Below are 23,523 nucleotides of genomic sequence, written 5' to 3'. Positions count from 1 at the left end.
TTTCTCTCTGAAGAAACAATTTGCATATCTATAGCAGTAAAATTCAAAGTTAGAAAATGTGAAAATCCCAGTCTACAGTATGACTTCACTTCTAGCAAATAATATTCCCCTTATTACAGAAAAGATCATTTGTTATTTATATGGATAATATGTTCAGCTGTACAGCTAAAATCAGTTTATTATTTGCCTTCACACTTACAGAACTCCTGCTTTCTCAAATACCCGTTGTCTCCGTCCACAAGATGTCTTAACCGCTAGTACGAAGATGACTGTATTAATCTGTAGGCAAAACATCATGGAAAAAAATATACCATGTTTATTATTCATATCACAAGATAATGCTCCTTCATCCATCTTCCAAAAATTGCTATTCTGTACCATCAAATTTTCACAGCCCTTCATATACTTACTAGTGATTCAGTCCTCCATGACAGCCAGTCTTCACTTGAGGGCCTGGCATCTTTTGCCCATCTTGAGCTCATGTTACAACATTCCTGGGCCTAGTAAGTGTCTGATGCTGGTCCAAGGATGCCAAGGACAGAAGTGAAGACTAGCTGCCAAGGAGGACCGGACTACATGCCAGACGAGGGCAGAGAGAAGTTAACTAAATCTTTGAGAGATCATGGTTCCAATAACCAACATAGGGAAACATCTCTACTAAAACTGAGCAATTTATTCTGCCATTACTTACGGCAACCACAAAAGCGACTGGGCCAGCAAAACTCCAGATTAGGGTGTCATGTACTGAGAGCCAGCAGAAGTCCGGGTTTCCATAACCTTGAGGATCCAGGCCAACAGCAAGTCCTGAGAAGTGGAACATAAAAAGATACTTTCTACTATCCGAAGGCTAGAACAATCATACCTATGCAGATAATGACAGCATCCAAAGCATAAAGAGATTGATTATGACACTGGTAAAGACATTTATTCATCTGTTAAACAAAGGAGACTACAAGACTGAAATTATAGCACAGCAAAGAAAATAGTAATTATGAGAAATTATACATATAAAAATGAGGACACGGAATATATGAAATACGGAATATATGAAGTACGGTATGTATGCATATTGTATCACGAAATCCACTGTTCGGCTGTAGAATATTTTTATTTTACAAACTCCTTCTATTTCTCCTTCTTGGTGTTTTATTGTAGTCTTGAGCGTTAAACAGGTTACAAATACTACAATTACAAGTGAAACAAAAACGTAAAAGCTCCAATAACATTGCTCTGTGCCCTGGTGATGTGTAAACATTCCTGTAGGTTATATTGATTCTACCCCGGGGCACTCTTAGGACAGAGATGATCGGATTTTTCAACACTAGTTCTCCATCACTCAGCAGCTTACAGAACTGTACAAATCCTAAGTCAATGTTCCCAGCCACTGAACATATATATAAGACACTTTAATAAGCAGCGGACGAAACCGTATATATATTACCCAGCAGGGTGACATGCAATCAGTACAGTACTGCACCGAATCTGACCAAAAGGTCAAAACATGGCACACCCCAGTGTGGTAGGCAACAGACCTGTTATGACAGCTGATACTATGCATTGTGCCCCTGATGAAGCCACATTCCTAATCAATCATATTTGTTATCTGAATATACCTTCCTCAATGGAATTGTTCTTCCAGGTTGTGCTGGCAGTATGTATTATACTACATCCAAAATAACTATCGCATCTTTGTATACAGTGTGTCCACCCATATCCTGTCCACCGCCATTAACGTGAGAACAGAGGTAGCTATAGGCATAGAAGTGGTGTCTAGGTATAGTAAAGTAGCCATGCTGTGATACGTCGTCGTAGGTCCTGCAATGTTGGTGGAGGGGTCGCATACACCTGTTGTTTAATGTGACCTCACAGAAAGAAGACCAATGGGGTCAGGTGAGTGTGAAGGCCACTCTACACAGCCACCATACCCAATGACTTGTAGGAAGGTCTCCATGAGGTATCGCTTCACGTTCGCAGCCTTGTGAGTTTTACACGTTCTAATCATAGCATTTCTGTATGAAAGGTGTCAATTCGTATTGAATTGATGATGTCCTACAACTTTGAAATTCACTTTTTTTCCTCTATCTCGTTCCGTTTGAGATAAAAATGCTAACTCTATTGTTTTCCACCAGGTGGCGCTATAGGTGGTTTCATTGCGTAGCGCTTGGATACTTTACTATACCTATAGCTGCCGCCGTTCTCAAGTTAATCGCGGTGGACAGGATATGGGTGGACACACTGTATATTACATCTTTTTGCTATATTACCTGCTTAGTTAAGGTGCTTGTTTATTCGACAGGACCCTTGTTTGCTTAGGCTGCTTTCACACATCCGGTTTTAGCAGTGTGGCTAAATCCGGCTCTAAAACCTATGCAACGGATGCGGCGAAAAAAACGCATCCTTTGCATAAGTTTTTACATGCGGCCCGTCCGTTTTTTGCCAGTTGCGGCACGCTACTGAGCATGCGCAGTGCAAAAAAAACGCATGCGGCGGCCGGATGCGGTTTTTGCCGCATCTGTCATCCATAGGCATGCATTGGGAAAAGCGCCGCATCGGCTGGATGCGGCATGATGCGTTTTTTTTTGCCGGACAAAAAACGTGCCAGGTAACGTTCCATCCGGCTACCGCATGGGCTAAATATGCCGCATCCGGCAAAAACCGGACCGAACGCAAGGCCATGAGGCACAATGAAAGTCTATGCGGAAAAAACGCAACCGGCGGCAAAAAAAAAAAAACGGTTGAGTTTTTTCTGCAAAGAGACGGATTGTGCCGCACAGCAAAAACCGGATGTGTGAAAGCAGTATATACTTATATGTACTTGTCATATATACTGTTTTATATATTATGCTTTGTTTTATAGTTTTATAGGATGACATTTCTTAGCATTTGTAGTACAGCACTTTATTATTGTTTTCTCCCTGCATAACAGTGGTTTTCCTACCTTTGCCTTCATTATTCGGTTTCTATATATGCTGTAATTACATTTTAATAAAGGATCTATTAGGTATATTTGGAATTGGTATCCTAATTTTTATTTGTTACAGCCATTGTGTTTTTAAATGCTTTTAATGTTTTATTTTCGCTTGTTTATTAAATAAATATTTATAATTTAAAAGTGATGCCTTGTTTTGCATTCTTCTTCCTTTTCCTTTCACATAGAACTACATGGGACTGGTGCTAGGAGGGCAACATACCTGTTATAATGGCTGGTATCCCGTAACCAATCACATAGTAAAACCGCATGTGACCGGTGTCAATATTCCTCACTTCTGTCAGCATACGATAAATGTGAAGCCCCTCGACAAACATCCAGGCAAAAGTGCTCATGTAGAAGTAATGCAGAAGGATGGCAATCACGGTACACACAAACTAGATTAAAAAAGTAACAACAAAATCATGTTAGCTACCCACTATGTATCATATCCAAGACTTATGGTACTGGGCACAATGCAATCAATGCTCAGTGGTCTATCTGGGACATGGAGTGATCGGTGGGACAGGTTTATAGCATAATATATGTTTCTGTTCCTTTTATTTTATGTTCCATGGAAATTCTGCTGATCTTGCTCGTCTGATTGAACTGTGCACTGTATGTGATATAGGTGTACTTTATTGCAAAACTTCAAGAAAAGGAACTTGTTAAAATATATATTTATATCCATGTATAGCCAGAAAGCAAACTGGTGCATATATTACTACAGCTAAACGGAACCTGTCACCAGGTTTTTCCCTTATGAACTGTGGCCATCACCAGGGAGCTCTTATATACAGCATTCCAGAATACTGTACATAAGAGCCTAGGCTGCTCTGTAGAATGAAAAAATACCTTTATAATAATACTCACCTGGCGGGCGATCCAGTCCGATGGGCATCGCTGCTCTTGGTCCAGCGCCTCCTCCATCTTGTGCGATCTCAGTCCTCCTGCCCAGCCCCGTGTGCATGACGGACAGGAGCACAATGGAGGCCTCTCTGTGAATGACGCAAGATGTGTCATGCACACAGGGCGGCGAAGGGAGATGGCGAGTGCAAAAGATGGAGAAGGCGCTGGATCGAGAGCAGCGACACCCATTGGGCCGGACTGCCCCCCAGGGTGAGTATGATAAAGGTGTTTTTTACATTCTACAGAGTGGCCTAGGCTCTTATATACAGTATTCTAGAATATTGTATATAAGGGATTACTGGTGGAGGCTGCGGCTCATAAGGATAAAACCTGGTGACAGGTTCCCTTTAAACCTTTTCGCTAAGGAGGGTATTTCACATCCACTTTCACTTCTTATCATTTTAGATACAGTCATCAGTTGTTCATAATATCAGGACCCAACACTGAGAACAAAACTGCATATATTAAACCTGTGACTACATGGTACACCAGCATAAGACACGAGAAGGATTGGCCTCTCTCCAGCATTAATATTTGCACAGTTCAATGGTAAAGAAAGTCTGTTTTTTCCACTGATTTTGCATCCAGGACCATAAATGATGATGATTCCATTGCTAGTAAACTTACAAAGAAAACCCGATATGGAGAAATAAAGACATTAATCACCCAAGACCTTTGTAAGGGGTTTATGGCCGCTCCTTGAAGCAGTATTATTTGCTAACAGAAAGGCCATAAATCAGGCTGTGAGCCAAGCAGTCATGAATTATTTCAGCTCCAGCATTCCTACCCTGTCTTAGGTTTACCAGTGCATGACGTGTCAGGCCGCAGATCAAGTGTAGGTACTCAGAAGATTAATTTGGTACCACAATGCCAGGGATGTCTGATGGTACCAGTGCCAGGAGATGTGAGAAACATCTTGTGAAATACCACATATTAACCAAGGCATGAGAAGCAGCTAATAAGATAGGATTCTATATATTCACAATACATACTTGGGATACAAAAGACAATGAACTGGACAATTTACACAAAGAAGACAAACTGTCAGACTCTGACAATATAACACAAAAGTCACATGAACTCTCACTTACTGGATTTTCAGTCTGGTTGATGCCAATGAGAAAAACAAGCTCAGAAAAGAAGAGGGCGGCCACTAGGTTTTTGTGGATATTGTGGATGTTGGATCGTAATGTTCTGATGATCACAAGTAAGATGAAAGTCAGCAGCAAGGCCGCCAGTGAGACAGATACAGAAGTGTATGTGATGATCTTCAGGGGAAGCACTTCACCATTCTGTTATGGAGACAATTCACAGGTCATTGAATGTGATTATGGGGCAGACAATGGCTTACATAGGACAGACACTGGCTGCTTTCAGCAATATGGCTCAGTGCATATAGATTATAGTATAACTGAAAGTGCAGTATTGTACTAACAGATGATTCCAATTACTTTAAAATGGAATAGTGCAATCCCAGAGGAGACCCAAAATCTATGGAGATGCATGAGATTATTAAAAAAACAGTTCCAACAAATGCAATAGGAAGGAATGGAAGTGCAGCACTCAACAATATGGAAGAAGGAGGTTTGGGGTACTCACAGTAAAATCTCTTTATTTGAGCTTTCATTGAGGGGACACACGAAACAATGGGTGTATGCTGCTACCACTAGGAGGCTGACACTATGCAAAAAAACAAAAAAACTAAGCTCCTCCACAGTAGAATACACTCACCAACTGGCACAGAGATTAGTTAGTGAGAAAGCAGTAGGAGAAGCAACAATAAGGTTAGTTAAACAAGAGAACATATAAAAAATGAATACAAGGGCAGGCTCTGTGTCCGCCAAAGAAGGCTCCAAGAAAGAGATTTTAAGGTGAATACCCAAAATCTTTTCTCAAGTGCTTCATCGGGGGACATAGGAGACCATGGGACATCCTAAAGCAGTCCCTATGGGTGGGCACCGGAGCATATCCTCAAATTTGAGGATCCTTCAGCCTATAGGTCCCTTCTGCCAATGCTCGCATCCGACGAGGCGTAGGTGTGAACCCTGTAGAATCTTGTGAATATATTAAATGACGGACCAGGTAGTGGCTTTGCATAACTGCGAGACAGGGTCTTGGTGGTGGGGCCCCTATCACAAGAGTTGATGGAGCCGTGACCTTTAATGGACAAGCTCTGTCCTTTACCTGGTAATCCTCCAAGATAGACTGAATCCAGCGGGCAATGGTGGATTTGGAAGCAGGAAGGCCTTCCGCAATCATGAAGAGAGACTACATTTATCTGAAAGAAGCTGTTCTGGCAATGTAGAGGTGGAGTGCTCTCACGAGGTCCAGCTTATGGGGCAACCATTTGCGAGGGTGAGAAGGAGACAGACAATAAAGGAAGCACAATGTCTTCATTAAGGTGAAAGGAAGAAAGCACCTTAGGGAGAAAGGATGGAACTGAACGTAAAACCACCTTGACCTTATGGAAAACCAGATAGGGAGATGGCAGGGTAGAGACGAAAGTCCAGACATACGTGTGATCAAAGCGATGGCTACCAAGAAAGCAACCTTCCAGGAGAGGAAGGAAAGGGAAACTTCTTGTAGTGGTTCAAAGGGGGTCTCCAATGGAGGTCTAGAACAAGGTTGATGTTCCAAGGCTTTACAAAGAATGGTAAAGAGTTGCAGAACATACAATCTCTTGAAGGAAGGCCCTGACCTGGGGACGAGATGCAAGGAAAGGCCTCAGATCTGACCCTCAAGAGAGCTGAAATACTGAATCAAGACCCGACTGCAGGAAGGACAGCAGCGAAGATAAGGAAAAGATCATGGGAGCAGTCTGGTTGGTTTCACACTAGCAGAATGTGGCCTTCCATGTATGATGGTATATGCAAGAGGAAGAAGGCTTCCTTGCTTTGATCATGGTCTGGATGACCTGATTTGAGAGACCAGAGGATCTCAAAACTGAGGCTTCAACGGCCATGCCGTTAATCTGAGAGACTGAGTATTCCGGTGGAAGGAGAACCTGTGAAAGAAGATCTGGGCGTTTCCAAGGGAAGGTGGACTAAAGGCCGCTTTACACGCTGCGACATCGCTAGCATCGGCTAGCGATGTCGCGTGCGATAGCACCCGCCCCCGTCGGTGGCACGATATATGTTAATCGCTGCCGTAGCGAACATTATCGCTGCGGCAGCGTCACACGCACATACCTGCTCTACGACGTCGCTGTGACCGGCGAACCACCTCCTTTCTAAGGGGGCGGTTCGTTCAGCATCACAGGGACGTCACAGCAGCGTCACTGAACCGCCACCCAATAGAGGAGGGGCGGAGATGAGTGGCTGGAACATGCCGCCCACCTCCTTTTCTGGTGGATGCAGGTAAAGAGATGTTTGTCGTTCCAGCGGCGTCACACACAGCAATGTGTGCTGCCACAGGAAAGACAAACAACATCGTTACTGCAGCAGCAACGATAATTGGGAATAGGGGGGCATGTCACCGATGAGCGATTTTGAACGTTTTTGCGACGATTCAAAATCGCTCATAGGTGTCACACACAATGACATCACTAAAGCGACCGGATGTGCGTCACAATTTCCGTGACCACAACGAGATCGCTTTAGCGATCTCGTAGCGTGTAAAGCCATCTTAACTCTGCATACCAAGGATTTCTGGGCCAAGAGAATGACAGGCACCCCTTCCACCTTGATCTTTTTGATCAGCCTGGGGATCAGCAGGAGAGGAGGAAACAGGTATGGAAGGGAGAACTGAGACCAGGAGATCGGCAGAGCGTTGGAGTCTAGTGCTAGGGGATCATGAGACCTGCACACAAACAGTCTTCAGCAGCATCTGAAGCAGATGAAGAATGATGGGTCCGGCACCATTCTGCTGCGGTGAGATCCTCTCGCCTGAGAAAGTTGGCGGCCAAGTTGTTCACTCCGGGACTCCGTGAACTGCTGATACTGCAGGAACATTCTGTCTATGACTGGATCTGAGAAACTTCTGACATCACTGGCAGGCTGCGAGTTCCTCTTTGGTGGTTGATATATGCCACAGCCGTATTGGACGTGGATCGGACGACCGAAGAGAAGGTCCTGCCTGTGAAGGGGCCAGGAGGATTGCTCTCAGCACCAAGGTTATTGATGAGAAGAAATCATTCCTGGGCAATCTATTGGCCTTGTACCATTAGCTTCTGAAAGACAGCTCCCCAGCCAAGTAGACTGGAGTCTGTTGTTACGATCTGCCATCAAATCAGCAGGAATGGTCTTCCGTGAAGAACAAGGGAGGATCATCTCCATCATTCCAAGGACTTCTTGATCAGGGGAGGAAGTAGTACTGGCCGGTCCAGAAAGTGAGAGAACTTGCCCCATCTTGATAAAAGAAAAAGCTGAAGGGGGTGAGTGTGGAGCTGAGTAAATGGGACTGGTTCGCTTGTGGCCACCATCTTGCCCAGTATGGTCATGCAAAATTGGAGGGCTCATGGAGAGGGATGTCTGAGAGAATGAATTCCTCTTAGAAGGGCAAAGTATTTGTATTCAGGCAAAAAGATTTTTGCATGTGAGGTGTTGAACAGCGTTCTTAAGAAAACAATGCATTGGGTCAGAATCAGCAATGACTTTGCTTTGTTGATGATCCAGACAAGAGATAAGAAAGAGTGTCCAGGGTGATTTCCAGATTCTCGCGACATGGTGAGGGAGAAGATGGTTTGATCAGAATGTTGCTTCGTGAAGACACAGGTTGCTGTAGATAGGCCAAACAGTGGTGTTGTGATCTGAAAGTGGGAATCCTGTAATGCGAAATGCATGAATTTTTGGTGGAATGGAAAGATCAGTATATGCAGATAGGCATCATGGATGTCTACTGAACATAGAAACTCCTAAAGGTCCAGTCACACTAAACAACTTACCAGCGATCCCAACAACGATAGGGATCGCTGGTAAGTTGCTAGGAGGTTGCTGGTGAGATGTCACACTGCGACGCTCCAGCGATCCCACCAGCAACCTGACCTGGCAGGGATCGCTGGAGCGTCGCTACACGAGTTGCTGGTGAGCTCACCAGCAACCAGTGACCAGCCCCCAGCGCCGCGTGGACGATACTGCGATTGGTAACTAAGGTAAATATCGGGTAACCAACCCGATATTTACCTTGGTTACCAGCACACGCAGCTACATGTGCAGAGAGCAGGGAGCAGCGCACACTGAGCGCTGGCTCCCTGCTCTCCTAGTTACAGCACACATCGGGTTAATTACCCGATGTGTGCTGCAGCTACATGTGCACAGAGCAGGGAGCAGCGCACACCTGGTGCAGCTGCACAGGGTACATATATAGGGTATAGAGTACAGGGTGCAGCTGCACAGAGCAGGGAGCAGCGCACACCGCTTAGCGCTGGCTCCCTGCTCTCCTAGTTACAGCACACATCGGGTTAATTACCCGATGTGTACTGCAGCTAAATGTGCACAGAGCAGGGAGCAGCGCACAATGCTTAGTGCTGGCTCCCTGCTCTCCTAGCTACAGCACACATCGGGTTAATTAACCCGATGTGTCCTGCAGCTACATGTGCACAGAGCAGGACCTGAGACTGACAGTGAGAACGGCGGAGGCTGGTAACAAAGGTAAATATCGGGTAACCAAGGACAGGGCTTCTTGGTTACCCGATGTTTACTGTGGTTACCAGTGTCCGCTGAAGCCGGCTCCTGCTGCCTGCACATTTAGTTGTTGCTGTCTCGCTGTCACACACAGCGATGTGTGCTTCACAGCGGGAGAGCAACAACTAAAAAATGGCCCAGGACATTCAGCAACAACCAACGACCTCACAGCAGGGGCCAGGTTGTTGCTGGATGTCACACACAGCAACATCTCTAGCAACATCATGGCTACGTCACAAAAGTTGTTCGTTAGCAGCGATGTTGCTAGCGATGTTGCTTAGTGTGACGGGGCCTTTAGGCTCCACTGAGGCTATCATTGAACGGAGAGGCTCCATCCTGAAGTGGAGGAGTCTGACACATCTGTTCAACAACTTTAGATCTCAGATGGGACGAAAGGCACCATCCTTCTTTGGGACCATAAAAAGGTTTAAATAGAAATTGGGAAGCACTACTCAGAGGGAATGGGAATGATGACACCATACCTGAGGAGAGAGATACTTTGGGGGGCGGGATATGAAGTGAGAGAGAGGGAAGATGGAAAACTCTAATTTGTAGCCATAGGGATCGATGTCCCGAATCCAAGTGTTGTCAATTACGGAAAGCCACTCATCCCGGATTAAAAAAAGACGACCACCCAACCAGAGAGGGTTCTTGGGTGGGGATGCCAAATCATGCAGAAGAGAACCTGTTGGAACTGGAAGGCTTGACCTGGTGCCCGAGAGAAGAGAGCAGGCTTGAAAGAGGGTCTTCTGTTTTCTTGGCAGATTGAAGACTTGTCCTGGCGACTGTAGTTTCCAGATAAAAATTGGTAAAAGGAATGAAAAGAAAACAAACATCTCTTGGGGGGTGGGCGTTTTGAATTCTGCTGTGGAAGAGTGGCATTCAGATGATCTTGTCCAACTTTTCTACAAAGAGATGGAAAGGGAAACTGGTGAGGGACTTCTTGGATGTTGGGTCCACGTTCCATACCTTAAGTCATAAGGCTCTGCGGATTGTGACAACTGCTGGCTGAAAAAGCTGAGCAAGCGGCAGCATCTAGTGAAGCGGTTAGGAGAAATTTTTCAGACTGAGCATTCTGGTTGGCTAGGTCCACCAGTTCAGAGATGGGTGCTCCAGACAGGATGTCCTAGCAAAGTAGCTTGGCCCAGGTGGAAACCACCTTGGAGGCCAAAGTGGAGGGGAAGGACAGGCAGAGAGCTAATCCCGTGGTCTCATAGGCAGACTTTGCCAGAGTCCCAGTGTGCCTGTCGGAGGGAGGCCCCATCTGAGAGAGGAAGGATAGTGTTGGTGGAGAGCTGGGAGACTGGGGGATCCACTGAAGGAGATTCTGTCCATCTCTGCAGATTAAACACAAATGAGTATAGAACTTCCATTTGTTTACATTTTTAGAAACATTTTTCCGGATGCTCCCATTCCATGACGAAAATGCAGTTAAATTATTTGTGATTAGCAAAAACCTGAGAAGGTCTTTTTAATCAAGCTATCCATCAACTTAGAAATTCAGATGGGGGTCCAATTCCTAAACCGTCAGAGTGTTGGAGGAAGGAGAGCAAGAAATGTGTGCCCTCCTGGAAGACACTGAAGAAGTGGCACACCTGGAAGTAGTACTAGTGTGGACTCATTTCTTGTATCTCTTGAGACTTGAGGAACTGGGGAGTCAAACTTGCCATGTGAAGCGAGAGGGCCGCCCATAGTGGTGGCTGAATTAGGTTGCCGTTCCATGACCGAAACCAAGGCCTGGGATACCTTGGTTAGGTCGGCAACTGACTAGGAGAGAGCAGTGGACTACTCAAGGGGTGTACTGCTACAGCCTGGGCAGAGGGCTGACGTCTGACCAGAGGGAAACTTCCTGTGCCAAGAGGCACAGGCAAAGTGAAGGACAAGAGTTGGATGAAGGTTCCCTGAGGTTGAGTATAAAAAGGAGATAACTGCCAGAGAGAAAGATGATAGGGAAGGAGTTGCCTCTAGCTTACCCTGGTTAATTGGGCTGGATCCCTGAAGAGCTGTGGCTTTGGAGCAGGAGAGAATAGCAAGAGGTGGGAGTCTGGCGTGAAGTAGGGGGGCGTAGACTTCAGGCGCAGGAGTGCTGCCGTAGAGAGGAAGATGGCACTGAGCAGAAGGCGAACTTGGTGCCGAAAAAAGGGTGTGGTGACAGAGAATGGAGCACAAGGATCTGGCATGACAAGCAAGAGAGAGACACACTCTCGTAGGCTGGGCCTGGAGAGCAGGGAGCACAGCTGATTGACTGAGCAGCAGGGGAAGTGATCAGACACCCCACATCCCTGACGATCAGCTGGTTTCAGTACCAGCGATGACAGCAGTACCTGACCTCAGCCACTATCAGTTGACGGGGTAGCTCCGCAAGTGAGCATTTCCGGCTGCCGCCAGCACATAGGATGTCTGATCGGTGGGGGTGTGGGGTGTCGGATCCCGGCCAATAAGACATTGATGACCTATCCTAAAGATAGACCATCAATAGTAAAGTAGTGACCAACCTCTTTAAGGATTATCATCTATGAACATAAAGCCTTTTTTTTATGGATTGCCCCATAGCCAGGGGCCTAGAGAAGGAAGAACCTGTCCTGAAAGCCATAGAATCCATCTTCGCAGTAAAGTGAGGAAGACAGTCGTCAGGCATCCCGGACATTATCTGTCGGACACCAGGAAGGTACCGGATTTTTCTTCCCTCCCTGCACGTCAGGTGCTGGGGGGCGACCAAGCAGGGGTATGAGAGCAAGGATCGACCTCTGGGGAGCCCCAAACACTCTTGATGGGTTAGGGAGCTAGAGTCCTGCCAGACAAACCAAAGAGAGACAGCAGTAGTGATGTAACCCCACACTGTGGTCTCGGTCTCTAGGGGGATCAACAGAGTGACACACCTACACTCTGTTGCCCAATCATAAGCTGCATCTGAAAGAAAAAAGGGAAATCATTAACACACAACAAATTTAAGGTAAAAACAGGACTGAGTGCAGCCCCTTGTCTGCCTCTGACACTAAGCTAAAAAGTGAATATCTCCATGTCAGTTGATGGGTGTATGCTACTGGGGAAGAGCTAACTTTTTTTGCTTAGTGCCAGCCTCCTATTGGCAGCAGCATACACTTATGGCCTCCTGACCCCCCCCCCTCCCCCACAATGAAGCAACAGAGAGAAACATAAATACGCAAGAAGTACAAGTATCTATTACAGACAGTGGCTGCATTGAGCATTTGCAAATTGCTGTTAAAACTGATGTTTTAAGTTATGAAATAAAACATAAAACATATTGGTGAGTGTCGCACTTGTACACCTTCTTATTGCATTGAAAATATGCACAGCGTGGTTCCTGCACAGAGCCATATTACTGGGGTGTGAACGCAGCATTAGACTTTCTCATCTACAACAGCTTAACACTCATCCACTTCTCAAGCACCCAGCGTATTAGACATACCCGCAGTTCAGGACTAATCTGATAATCTGACCACTGTTTTACGTGACAGAAGGTGCCACTTACTCTATGTCATCATCTCAACCCAGATTTAAAAATATTGTTTTATTGCTCGCTTCCTTTCCTTTTCTTGATTCCCTCCTTTTACACTTGACTGAGACAGACATCTAGTTGAAATTTGGAATACCAGGTGTATATGTGACCTTGTATCCAACACATCTCTTCCAATGAAAGTTCAGTTTGAACATAAAATTATTGATTCATGCTATTTAGCAGCAAATGCTCCATCACAGTTTTCCTACTAAGCATTTGTGCACCAGAAGGTGGACGGTTCATGAAATATCCAATAAATCTGGATTTACATTTGGACTGCCAAGTCTAGACTGGCATTTTGGTACAACGCGCTGTGTGTGCTCCTTAATTTGTTACATTCTACTGTAGATTAAGTATGTAGGAAACTTACTTCTCGCTTCGAAATATCCATCAGAACAGCAAAACTGGTCATATGATTACACTGGCAGGTGATGTGGCTTTTATTTCTGAAGACCAGTTCACAGCCTTTGGAGGACCACCCTCCTGCGCCGCCAGTTCTGTTTGGAAGAAATTGTTTATTTTTTTTATCAGAATCTTCTAAATTCGCCAAAGATCTCCATGGAAATGGATACCTGAGCTCAACAAGGAGTTGAGCACGCACATGGCAGATACTTAAAAGGAATCTTTCACTCAGTTTTTGTTACTCCAGCTCAGAACAGCATGATGTAGGGGCAGATACCCTGATTTCAGAGAAGTATCACTTACTGGGCTGCTTGTTGTAGTTTTGATAACATCACTGTGCAGAATTACCAGTTCTCTGAATACTGAGCTCTGCATAACCCCGCCCACACCACTGATTGACAGCTTTCTGTCTATACTGAGTGTAAGCAAAACACTGGCAATCAGTGGTGGTGGTGTTATACAGAGCTCGGAGGGGTTTTGTTTCATGTGGACAGACGGGGTGAGGCGTACTAACTATGGGTAAGCTGCTGATCAATTTATGATTACAAATAAGCAAGTGCCTGAACTTATCACTTTTGATTGCTTCATTCTACCGGCTAGACAACTTGCATTATTTAACATTACTTGGGCTCCCTAGTATTCTGTCTATATAACTCCTAGACCCTGTCTCTCACATGCTTGTGGGTGTTCCCTTTCAAGTAGCATTTCTTACTACTGTTTCTATGAGTGTTTATTATATGTGGTTTTACTGTGTGTTTAAATAAAAAAAAAAATTATAATTGGCCTTTAAAGCTCCTGTTTTCCTGGTTCTAGATATCATGAATATACAGGACTACCTGGCAGCAGGTTTACTAGACCTCTATTGATATCTTCTGCTGATAAAACAGTGATTTTATCAAAATTGCAACAAGCAGCCCAGTAACGGACACATTGCTGGAATCAGGGTCTCTGACGCTACATCATACTGCTCTCACATTAAGTTGAAAAAAAGGTGAGAGAAAACGAGATACTCACATAATGGAGTGGTTCCAAAATACACACACAGGTTTGGTCCTCTCCTCAGTTTCTAACATTGTATATTCCAGCATTATTGGCTTGTCCAGTTGAGGTGGCAATGGTTCCCCTTCATTGTGCACCGATGCACTCACAATGGGTGTGTTAATAATTGGTCGGTTGGGAACTCTGGGACGCAAAAAGAGAAAACATACTAATGATTACAATGTCTGCCAATAAAAGGCTAAACTGCAAACCTCAACTTTCAGGGGAAAAAAATAGGATTTTCAAGAAGGGACCTAATCATACACAGATTTGTTAGTGCGGTACTTCCCTTAGATTACAGTAATAGATGAGTATGGTGTCACCGCTCTTCCTTCCTTAGCCCATAAAGGACGTATGTGCCACTATGTGACCTATTCTTACCGAATGGTCAGCTATTCTTCACATGATTTTGCTTTTTTGACCTTACAAGTCAAAGTATTACACTATATTATTACACAAATGTAGATAGTCAGAATATGGGATACACGAATACGACAGAGAATGAAGAGAGATTTTCTTGAGTACCTTAAGCTTCTGCGGTCAGGGTCATAGGTTTCTGGTAAGAGCTGCCCCAAAGAGCGATATACTATGACCATAGCAATAGCATGCTGATCGGATGGATCCGGTTGCCTCTTTTTGCGTTTAGAGAGACGGGAGTCATATTCCTCATCACTGTTAGGATATATCTGGTTGGAAGGCTTGTCAGTGGGTAGAGCTACGTAGAAAAAGAAATAGTTGTAATATAATGTGAGTAATTACAAGGCCATCATGTAAGAGGTAAAACTTTTATTTCAAAATGTATACAGCGGTAAAATGTTATGATGAATGGTACAAGATAAAAATAAGTGGTAATAAAAGGTCTCTGATGCCACCGAGGTCATCTATAAATATACCCGCTATACAGCGTGATTCTCTGCAATGACAGTTCTGGACACAGTCACTGTTATTCATCAGCTTCCCGGCAGTCCAAGAGCAAGGTGCTCTCAAGGAAACCCATCACTATATTAATTCCATTATGCCAGACATGTGAACAATGTTTACAGAAATATACAAAATATAGTAAAAAACTAAAAAGTGACATTCTAATATATAGGGGGAGAGGACTCTGCCCTCACCGGCTAACAATCTACAGGGTGCTGGGGAAGGAGACAGTATGTTGGGGGGTTGGAGCAGCTCCGGTGGTGGTGAGGTCTACTCTAAAGATGGACATGCCCTTATACTAACAAGTATTTCCTTATATTTCATGCCGTCTCATATACTGGTACATGATGTACAACATTCATGACAGGTCATTCTACAAAGGATGACTAGGTCTCCATCTATGAAACCAAGTAATAGAAAGAAAGGTTCACGTATGTTGTAAATCATGTATTGGCAAGCTGCTAATCCACATTATGCATCCATACATCAATCCGTTTCCCTATAGACTGAGCTACGTGCATTTCCTCTACATAAGAATGAATGAGACTCGGTGAAACTATAGAGAGCTCATGTCTTAAATCTTAACACATCAAGAGCATATCAAAAGATTTCTTTTATATCCCATATACTGTAATGTTTATCCGCCCACACATCTCATGCCCTTGACATTTACAAAACATATATCTTTAACAGTGATTTGTTTTTAGGTGATTTATGGCACCGGCATAAATGAAGGAAGAAGTTGCCAGCGATGGAGATTGACAAGTAGTTGTTTGAGCTGATTTATAAAGTATACTCATTTACTATTCATGAGAAAAGAGATGCAAAGGCGATATATTATATAGAAACACAGCTAGATTAAATTACCACGTTTGTCAAGAAATCTATGTGTTACCAGAGTATGTTGCCTAACACAGTTAAGTCTGAGTATTAACCAAGATGAATGAAAAACACTGTAATTTTACCTTTTCTTTCAGGGGGCTTAAACAAAGTATCAGGGAACAGGACTGACGACTCCAAGTCTTTAGGATAATCTTCATATATCTCATTAAACTGGGGGACTTTGGCTCCACTGAAATTCGCCTTGTCAAATATGTCTACAGCAATAACTGGAGGAAAGAAGGCAGAATTAAAGGTATGGATTACATTCTTACGGCAAGCAAGACATCTTAGTAAGATACTATAAGAATTATGTAAATTCCAGTTTTCCACAATCATTTTCACAAATGTAGAGAGAACAGGTTTTTGTATCTAAACTGTACAGGAATTGAAGAAGGAAAAGGCGTAGAATTAAGGAAATCACAAGATGAATAGACCTAATATGTAGATAACTGAAAAAAAACAAATTTTCAAGACCTTTCAATTTATTCAGTATTGAGTATGATTTCCATGCAATACCCGCACTTCTGTGCCTTGATATGCCATCAATGAGGTTATTAATGGTTATCTAAGAAATGTTCTGCCACTTGGGCAAATCATCAAGATCCACTGCTGACAGTTCCTTTTGCAATTGCGAAACAAAAACATCCTATATGTTCGGAGACACTACAACCCATGGTAGCAAATTTTGGCCAAGTAGGTTGCTCACAGTACAATGAGCAATATGCGGTTTGGTGTTGTTATGTGGTAAAACAGCTCCTTAGACACTTTGGAGAAATTGCTGAGCTTATGGTGGCAAATTGGATGACAGCCACTCCCCTCTACTCTTCATTCCAGGTATGCAAACATCTCTGCGTTACATTTATTTAGTTGTGGAATAAGTGCTTTCACAATGTACTAGGAGCCGTTTTTCAAGATGACAACACCAGGCCGTATGTTGCGTATTCTATAGGCCTCAATATGTTACCATATCTTGCAGCCTCTCTGGACTTGTCACCAATCGGGCACATCTAGGATGTCATTGGTCGGCAATTGCAGAGAAAGCTGGCAGAAGGGGATTTTGATGATTTGCGTTTCCAAATGCATTCAGCGTGGCATAACATTCACCAGACAACCATTAACCCCCTTTGTGACCTTACCAATTCCTGTTTTTCAGTTTTTATTTTTTTCTCTCCTTCCTCAAGGGTCATAACTCTTTTTAAAGTGATACCACATGTGTATTTTTTATTTCTTTAAATATCTTAATTTTTGTCATATTTGTTCAAACTCTTTTTTTACTTTTAACTATTTTTTACTGCTCTTAGGGGATCAGAACCTGCAGCTTCCTTGTACTATACACAAAAATACCACAGTATTGCTATGTATATTAAAAATCATGGTTACCTTTGAAGCCCAGTCACAGGCTGGGTTGCAATGGAGCTCAGTGATGGAAGACATGCGGATCTTAACAGACCGGTGGCTTTAACAGGAATCCATCGGAGCCCCTCTATCACATCACAGGATGGCCATATATATGACACTCCCCTATGCCGACATGCTGTTATTGCCGCTGTCACAGACTGACAGCGACATTTAACGGTTAACTGTTTTTGTTGGAGCTTCACTCAACCCATGTCTGTAAAGAGGCAGATCGTGGCTGTGACATTATCTGCCAGGTATGTGGCGGGCTCAGTTTGTGCTCCCAAAAGCTCCCGATTTGCGTTGTACATCTACGCCGCATGTTGGCAAGGGTTAATAGGCTCACTAAGAGCATACCAAGGCGTGTAAGTGCATGTATTTCTGAGCATGGCACTCATACTCGATACTGAATAAATATGTTTTGAAAACTTTGTATCTACTTATTTATCATTTGCATATAATTAAAATGACTATCCTGTGATTTTCATATTTCCACGACTTTTTCTTTTGATGTTGCAATTTCAATGTTGAGTAATATATGCAGGTTTGCTGTAATAGTTAACATTAGGAGTAATATTATTATGTTAACAGGCCAGACGTACAGTATGTGTAATACATAACTCAGAGGCATGACTTGATCGTCAATATGTGTATACTATGCTTCTGCCAAACACGCCCTTTCTTTAATACCTGTGATCAAGACTAAGCTCTTAAAATGTTTCTGAGTCACCAGAGGATAGTAAATCTCATTTACTACGACTCACACGTATATTCTGAAATGTATGCATTTTCTAGAATCTCAGCCTTTATCTCAAACTAGCTGTACTACCGGCTTCGCCCGGGTTAATAACTGCTGTTAACAAAGAAGGGAATTTTGTTTACTTACCGTAAATTCCTTTTCTTCTAGCTCCAATTGGGAGACCCAGACAATTGGGGTGTATAGCTTCTGCCTCCGGAGGCCACACAAAGTATTACACTTAAAAGTGTAAAGCCCCTCCCCTTCTGCCTATACACCCCCCCGTGCATCACGGGCTCCTCAGTTTTGGTGCAAAAGCAGGAAGGAGGAAACTTATAAATTGGTCTAAAGTAAATTCAATCCGAAGGAAGTTCGGAAAACTGAAAACCATTCAACATGAACAACATGTGTACACAAAGAACAACAGCCCGAAGGGAACAGGGGCGGGTGCTGGGTCTCCCAATTGGAGCTAGAAGAAAAGGAATTTACGGTAAGTAAACAAAATTCCCTTCTTCTTTGTCGCTCCATTGGGAGACCCAGACAATTGGGACGTCCAAAAGCAGTCCCTGGGTGGGTAAAATAATACCTCGTAATAGAGCCGTAAAACGGCCCCTTCCTACAGGTGGGCAACCGCCGCCTGAAGGACTCGCCTACCTAGGCTGGCATCTGCCGAAGCATAGGTATGCACCTGATAGTGTTTCGTGAAAGTGTGCAGGCTCGACCAGGTAGCCGCCTGACACACCTGCTGAGCCGTAGCCTGGTGCCGCAAAGCCCAGGACGCCCCCACGGCTCTGGTAGAATGGGCCTTCAGCCCTGAGGGAACCGGAAGCCCAGAAGAACGGTAGGCTTCGAGAATTGGTTCCTTGATCCACAGAGCCAGGGTTGATTTGGAAGCCTGTGACCCTTTACGCTGGCCAGCGACAAGGACAAAGAGTGCATCCGAGCGGCGCAGGGGCGCCGTACGAGAAATGTAGATTCTGAGTGCTCTCACCAGATCTAACAAGTGCAAATCCTTTTCACATTGGTGAACTGGATGAAGACAAAAAGAGGGTAAGGAGATATCCTGATTGAGATGAAAGGGGGATACCACCTTAGGGAGAAATTCCGGAACCGGACGCAGAACCACCTTGTCCTGGTGAAACACCAGGAAAGGGGCTTTGCATGACAGCGCTGCTAGCTCAGACACTCTCCGAAGTGATGTGACAGCTACTAGGAAGACCACTTTCTGCGAAAGGCGTGAAAGAGAAATATCCTTCATTGGCTCGAAAGGTGGTTTCTGAAGAGCCATCAGCACCCTGTTCAGATCCCAGGGTTCTAACGGACGCTTGTAAGGAGGGACTATGTGACAAACCCCCTGCAGGAACGTGCGTACCTGTGGAAGTCTGGCTAGGCGCTTCTGAAAAAACACAGAGCGCTGAGACTTGTCCCTTAAGGGAGCCGAGCGACAAACCCTTTTCCAATCCGGATTGAAGGAAGGAAAGAAAAGTGGGCAAGGCAAATGGCCAGGGAGTAAAACCCTGATCAGAGCACCAGGATAAGAATATCCTCCACGTCCTGTGGTAGATCTTGGCGGACGTTGGTTTCCTAGCCTGTCTCATAGTGGCAATGACCTCTTGAGATAACCCTGAAGACGCTAGGATCCAGGACTCAATGGCCACACAGTCAGGTTGAGGGCCGCAGAATTCAGATGGAAAAACGGCCCTTGAGACAGTAAGTCTGGTCGGTCTGGTAGTGCCCACGGTTGGCCCACCGTGAGATGCCACAGATCCGGGTACCACGACCTCCTCGGCCAGTCTGGAGCGACGAGGATGGCGCGGCGGCAGTCGGCCCTGATCTTGCGTAACACTCTGGGCAACAGTGCCAGAGGAGGAAACACATAAGGCAGTTGAAACTGCGACCAATCCTGAACTAAGGCGTCTGCCGCCAGAGCTCTGTGATCTTGAGACCGTGCCATGAATGCCGGGACCTTGTTGTTGTGCCGGGACGCCATTAGGTCGACGTCCGGCATCCCCCAGCGGCAACAGATCTCTTGAAACACGTCCGGGTGAAGGGACCATTCCCCTGCGTCCATGCCCTGGCGACTGAGAAAGTCTGCTTCCCAGTTTACTACGCCCGGTATGTGAACTGCGGATATGGTGGAGGCTGTGGCTTCCACCCACAGCAGAATCCGCCGGACTTCCTGGAAGGCTTGCCGACTGCGTGTTCCGCCTTGGTGGTTGATGTATGCCACCGCGGTGGAGTTGTCCGACTGAATTCGGATCTGCTTGCCTTCCAGCCACGGCTGGAACGCCTTTAGGGCAAGATACACTGCCCTTATCTCCAGAACATTGATCTGAAGGGAGGACTCTGGCTGAGTCCAGGTACCCTGAGCCCTGTGGTGGAGAAAGACCGCTCCCCACCCTGATAGACTCGCGTCCGTCGTGACCACCGCCCAGGATGGGGGTAGGAAGGATTTCCCCTTCGACAATGAAGTGGGAAGAAGCCACCACCGAAGGGAGGCTTTGGCTGCCTGAGAAAGGGAGACGTTCCTGTCGAGGGACGCCGACTTCCTGTCCCATTTGCGGAGAATGTCCCATTGAAGTGGACGCAGATGAAACTGCGCAAAAGGAACTGCCTCCATTGCTGCTACCATCTTCCCTAGGAAGTGCATGAGGCGCCTCAAGGGGTGTGACTGGCCTTGAAGGAGAGATTGCACCCCTGTCTGTAGTGAACGCTGTTTGTCCAGCGGAAGCTTCACTATCGCTGAGAGAGTATGAAACTCCATGCCAAGATATGTCAGTGATTGGGCCGGTGTCAGATTTGACTTTGGGAAATTGATGATCCACCCGAATCTCTGGAGAGTCTCCAGAGCAATGTTCAGGCTGTGTTGGCATGCCACTTGAGAGGGTGCCTTGACAAGCAGATCGTCTAAGTAAGGGATCACCGAGTGTCCCTGAGAGTGTAGGACTGCTACTACTGTTGCCATGACCTTGGCGAAGACCCGTGGGGCTATCGCCAGGCCGAAAGGCAGTGCCACGAACTGAAGGTGTTCGTCCCCTATGGCGAAACGCAGGAAGCGCTGATGCTCTGGTGCAATCGGTACATGGAGATAAGCATCTTTGATGTCGATTGATGCTAGGAAATCTCCTTGGGACATTGAGGCGATGACGGAGCGGAGCGATTCCATCCGGAACCGCCTGGTTTTTACGTGTTTGTTGAGCAGTTTTAGGTCCAGAACAGGACGGAAAGATCCGTCCTTTTTTGGCACCACAAACAAGTTGGAGTAAAAACCGTGACCCTGTTGCTGAAGAGGAACATGGATCACCACTCCTTCTGCCTTCAGAGTGCACAGCGCCTGAAGAGCATCGGCTCGCTCGGGGGGCGGAGATGTTCTGAAGAAACGAGTCGGAGGACGAGAGCTGAACTCTATCCTGTAACCGTGAGACAGAATGTCTCTCACCCATCGATCTTGGACATGTGGCAGCCAGGCGTCGCAAAAGCGGGAGAGCCTGCCACCGACCGAGGATGCGGTGTGAAGAGGCCGAAAGTCATGAGGAGGCCGCTTTGGGAGCGGTTCCTCCGGCGGTCTTTTTAGGACGTGACTTAGACCGCCATGAATCGGAGTCCCTCTGACCCTTCTGTGGCCTGTTGGACGAGGCGAATTGAGACCTGCCCGCGGGCCGAAAGGACCGAAACCTCGATTGTACCTTCCGTTGTTGAGGTCTGTTTGGTTTGGACTGGGGTAAGGATGAGTCCTTTCCCTTGGATTGTTTAATGATTTCATCCAATCGCTCACCAAACAGGCGGTCGCCAGAAAATGGCAAACCGGTTAAGAACTTTTTGGAAGCAGAGTCTGCCTTCCATTCACGTAGCCACATGGCGCTGCGGACTGCCACCAAATTGGCGGAAGCTACCGCCGTACGGCTCGCAGAGTCCAGGACAGCATTAATGGTGTAGGACGCAAACGCCGACGCCTGAGAGGTTAAGGACACCACCTGCGGAGCAGAGGCACGTGTGACTGCATTTATCTGCGAGTGACAAGCTGAGATAGCTTGGAGTGCCCATACGGCTGCGAATGCCGGAGCAAAGGACGCGCCGATAGCTTCATAGATGGATTTCAACCAGAGCTCCATCTGTCTGTCAGTGGCATCTTTGAGTGAAGCCCCATCTTCCACTGCAACTATGGATCTAGCCGCCAGTCTGGAGACTGGAGGATCCACCTTGGGACACTGAGCCCAAACCCTTGACAACGTCAGGGGGGAAGGGATAACGTGTGTGCTTAAGGCGCTTAGAAAAGCGCTTATCTGGACAAGCTCGGTGTTTCTGGACTGCCTCTCTGAAGTCGGAGTGATCCAGAAACGTACTCATTGTACGCTTGGGAAATCTAAAACGGAATTTCTCCTGCTGAGAAGCTGACTCCTCAATTGGAGGAGCTGGGGGAGAAAGATCCAACACCTGATTGATGGACGCTATAAGGTCATTCACTATGGCGTCTCCTTCAGGTGTATCTAGGTTGAGAGCGGCCTCAGGATCAGAATCCTGATCTGCCACCTCCGCTTCATCCTCTAGAGAGTCCTCCTGCTGAGACCCTGAGCAGTGTGATGAAGTCGAGGGAAGCTCCCAGCGAGCCCGCTTAGGCGGTCTGGGACTGCGGTCCGTGTCAGAGACCTCACCCTGGGACCTATGAGTCACCCCAGGAGCACTTTGCTGCTCCAACCGAGGGGGGCCTGGGGTCAATGATTCCACAGTGCCCGGGGCCTGTGTTACCGGCCTGGACTGCAAGGCTTCTAGTATCTTAGCAGACCATTTATCCATACTCTCAGAAAGTTTGTCAGCAAATACTGCAAACTCCGTCCCTGTCACCTGGACAGTGGTAGCAGGTGGTTCCACTTGGGCCACCAGTAGCAGAGGCTCCGGCTGAGTAAGTGCCACAGGAGCCGAGCATTGCACACAATGAGGGTCGGTGGAACCTGCCGGTAGTATAGCCGCACATGAGGTACAGGTTGCAAAGTAAGCCTGTGCTTTGGCACCCTTGCTTTTTGCGGACGACATGCTGTTGTCTCCTCTGAGTACAATCCGGGAGGGTATATAGCCAAAAATCAACAGTGCGACCGTACAGAGTAAATGTATAGCATATAAGCATATATATATA

At 45.9% G+C, this 23,523-nt stretch overlaps 1 protein-coding gene across 4 annotated transcripts in view; it reads right to left on the bottom strand.

Moving 5' to 3' along the window:
* CELSR1 (cadherin EGF LAG seven-pass G-type receptor 1) overlaps positions 1-23,523 on the bottom strand; it is a 271,369-nt gene that overhangs the window by 22,450 nt on the left and 225,396 nt on the right. For all 4 annotated transcript variants that reach the window (XM_075345116.1, XM_075345117.1, XM_075345118.1 and 1 more), the window contains exons 20-27: positions 16,345-16,488; positions 14,984-15,173; positions 14,435-14,602; positions 13,389-13,515; positions 4,969-5,169; positions 3,192-3,366; positions 692-804; positions 200-279 (exon numbers count right to left, since the gene is read on the bottom strand). In XM_075345116.1, the coding sequence (XP_075201231.1) occupies positions 200-279; positions 692-804; positions 3,192-3,366; positions 4,969-5,169; positions 13,389-13,515; positions 14,435-14,602; positions 14,984-15,173; positions 16,345-16,488 (1,198 nt within the window). The remainder of the gene's footprint in view (positions 1-199; positions 280-691; positions 805-3,191; positions 3,367-4,968; positions 5,170-13,388; positions 13,516-14,434; positions 14,603-14,983; positions 15,174-16,344; positions 16,489-23,523) is intronic.

The sequence above is a fragment of the Anomaloglossus baeobatrachus genome, chromosome 4 (genome assembly GCF_048569485.1).
Source record: "Anomaloglossus baeobatrachus isolate aAnoBae1 chromosome 4, aAnoBae1.hap1, whole genome shotgun sequence".
Lineage (NCBI taxonomy): Eukaryota > Metazoa > Chordata > Amphibia > Anura > Aromobatidae > Anomaloglossus > Anomaloglossus baeobatrachus.
This window is presented reverse-complemented; position numbering and strand designations above follow the sequence as displayed.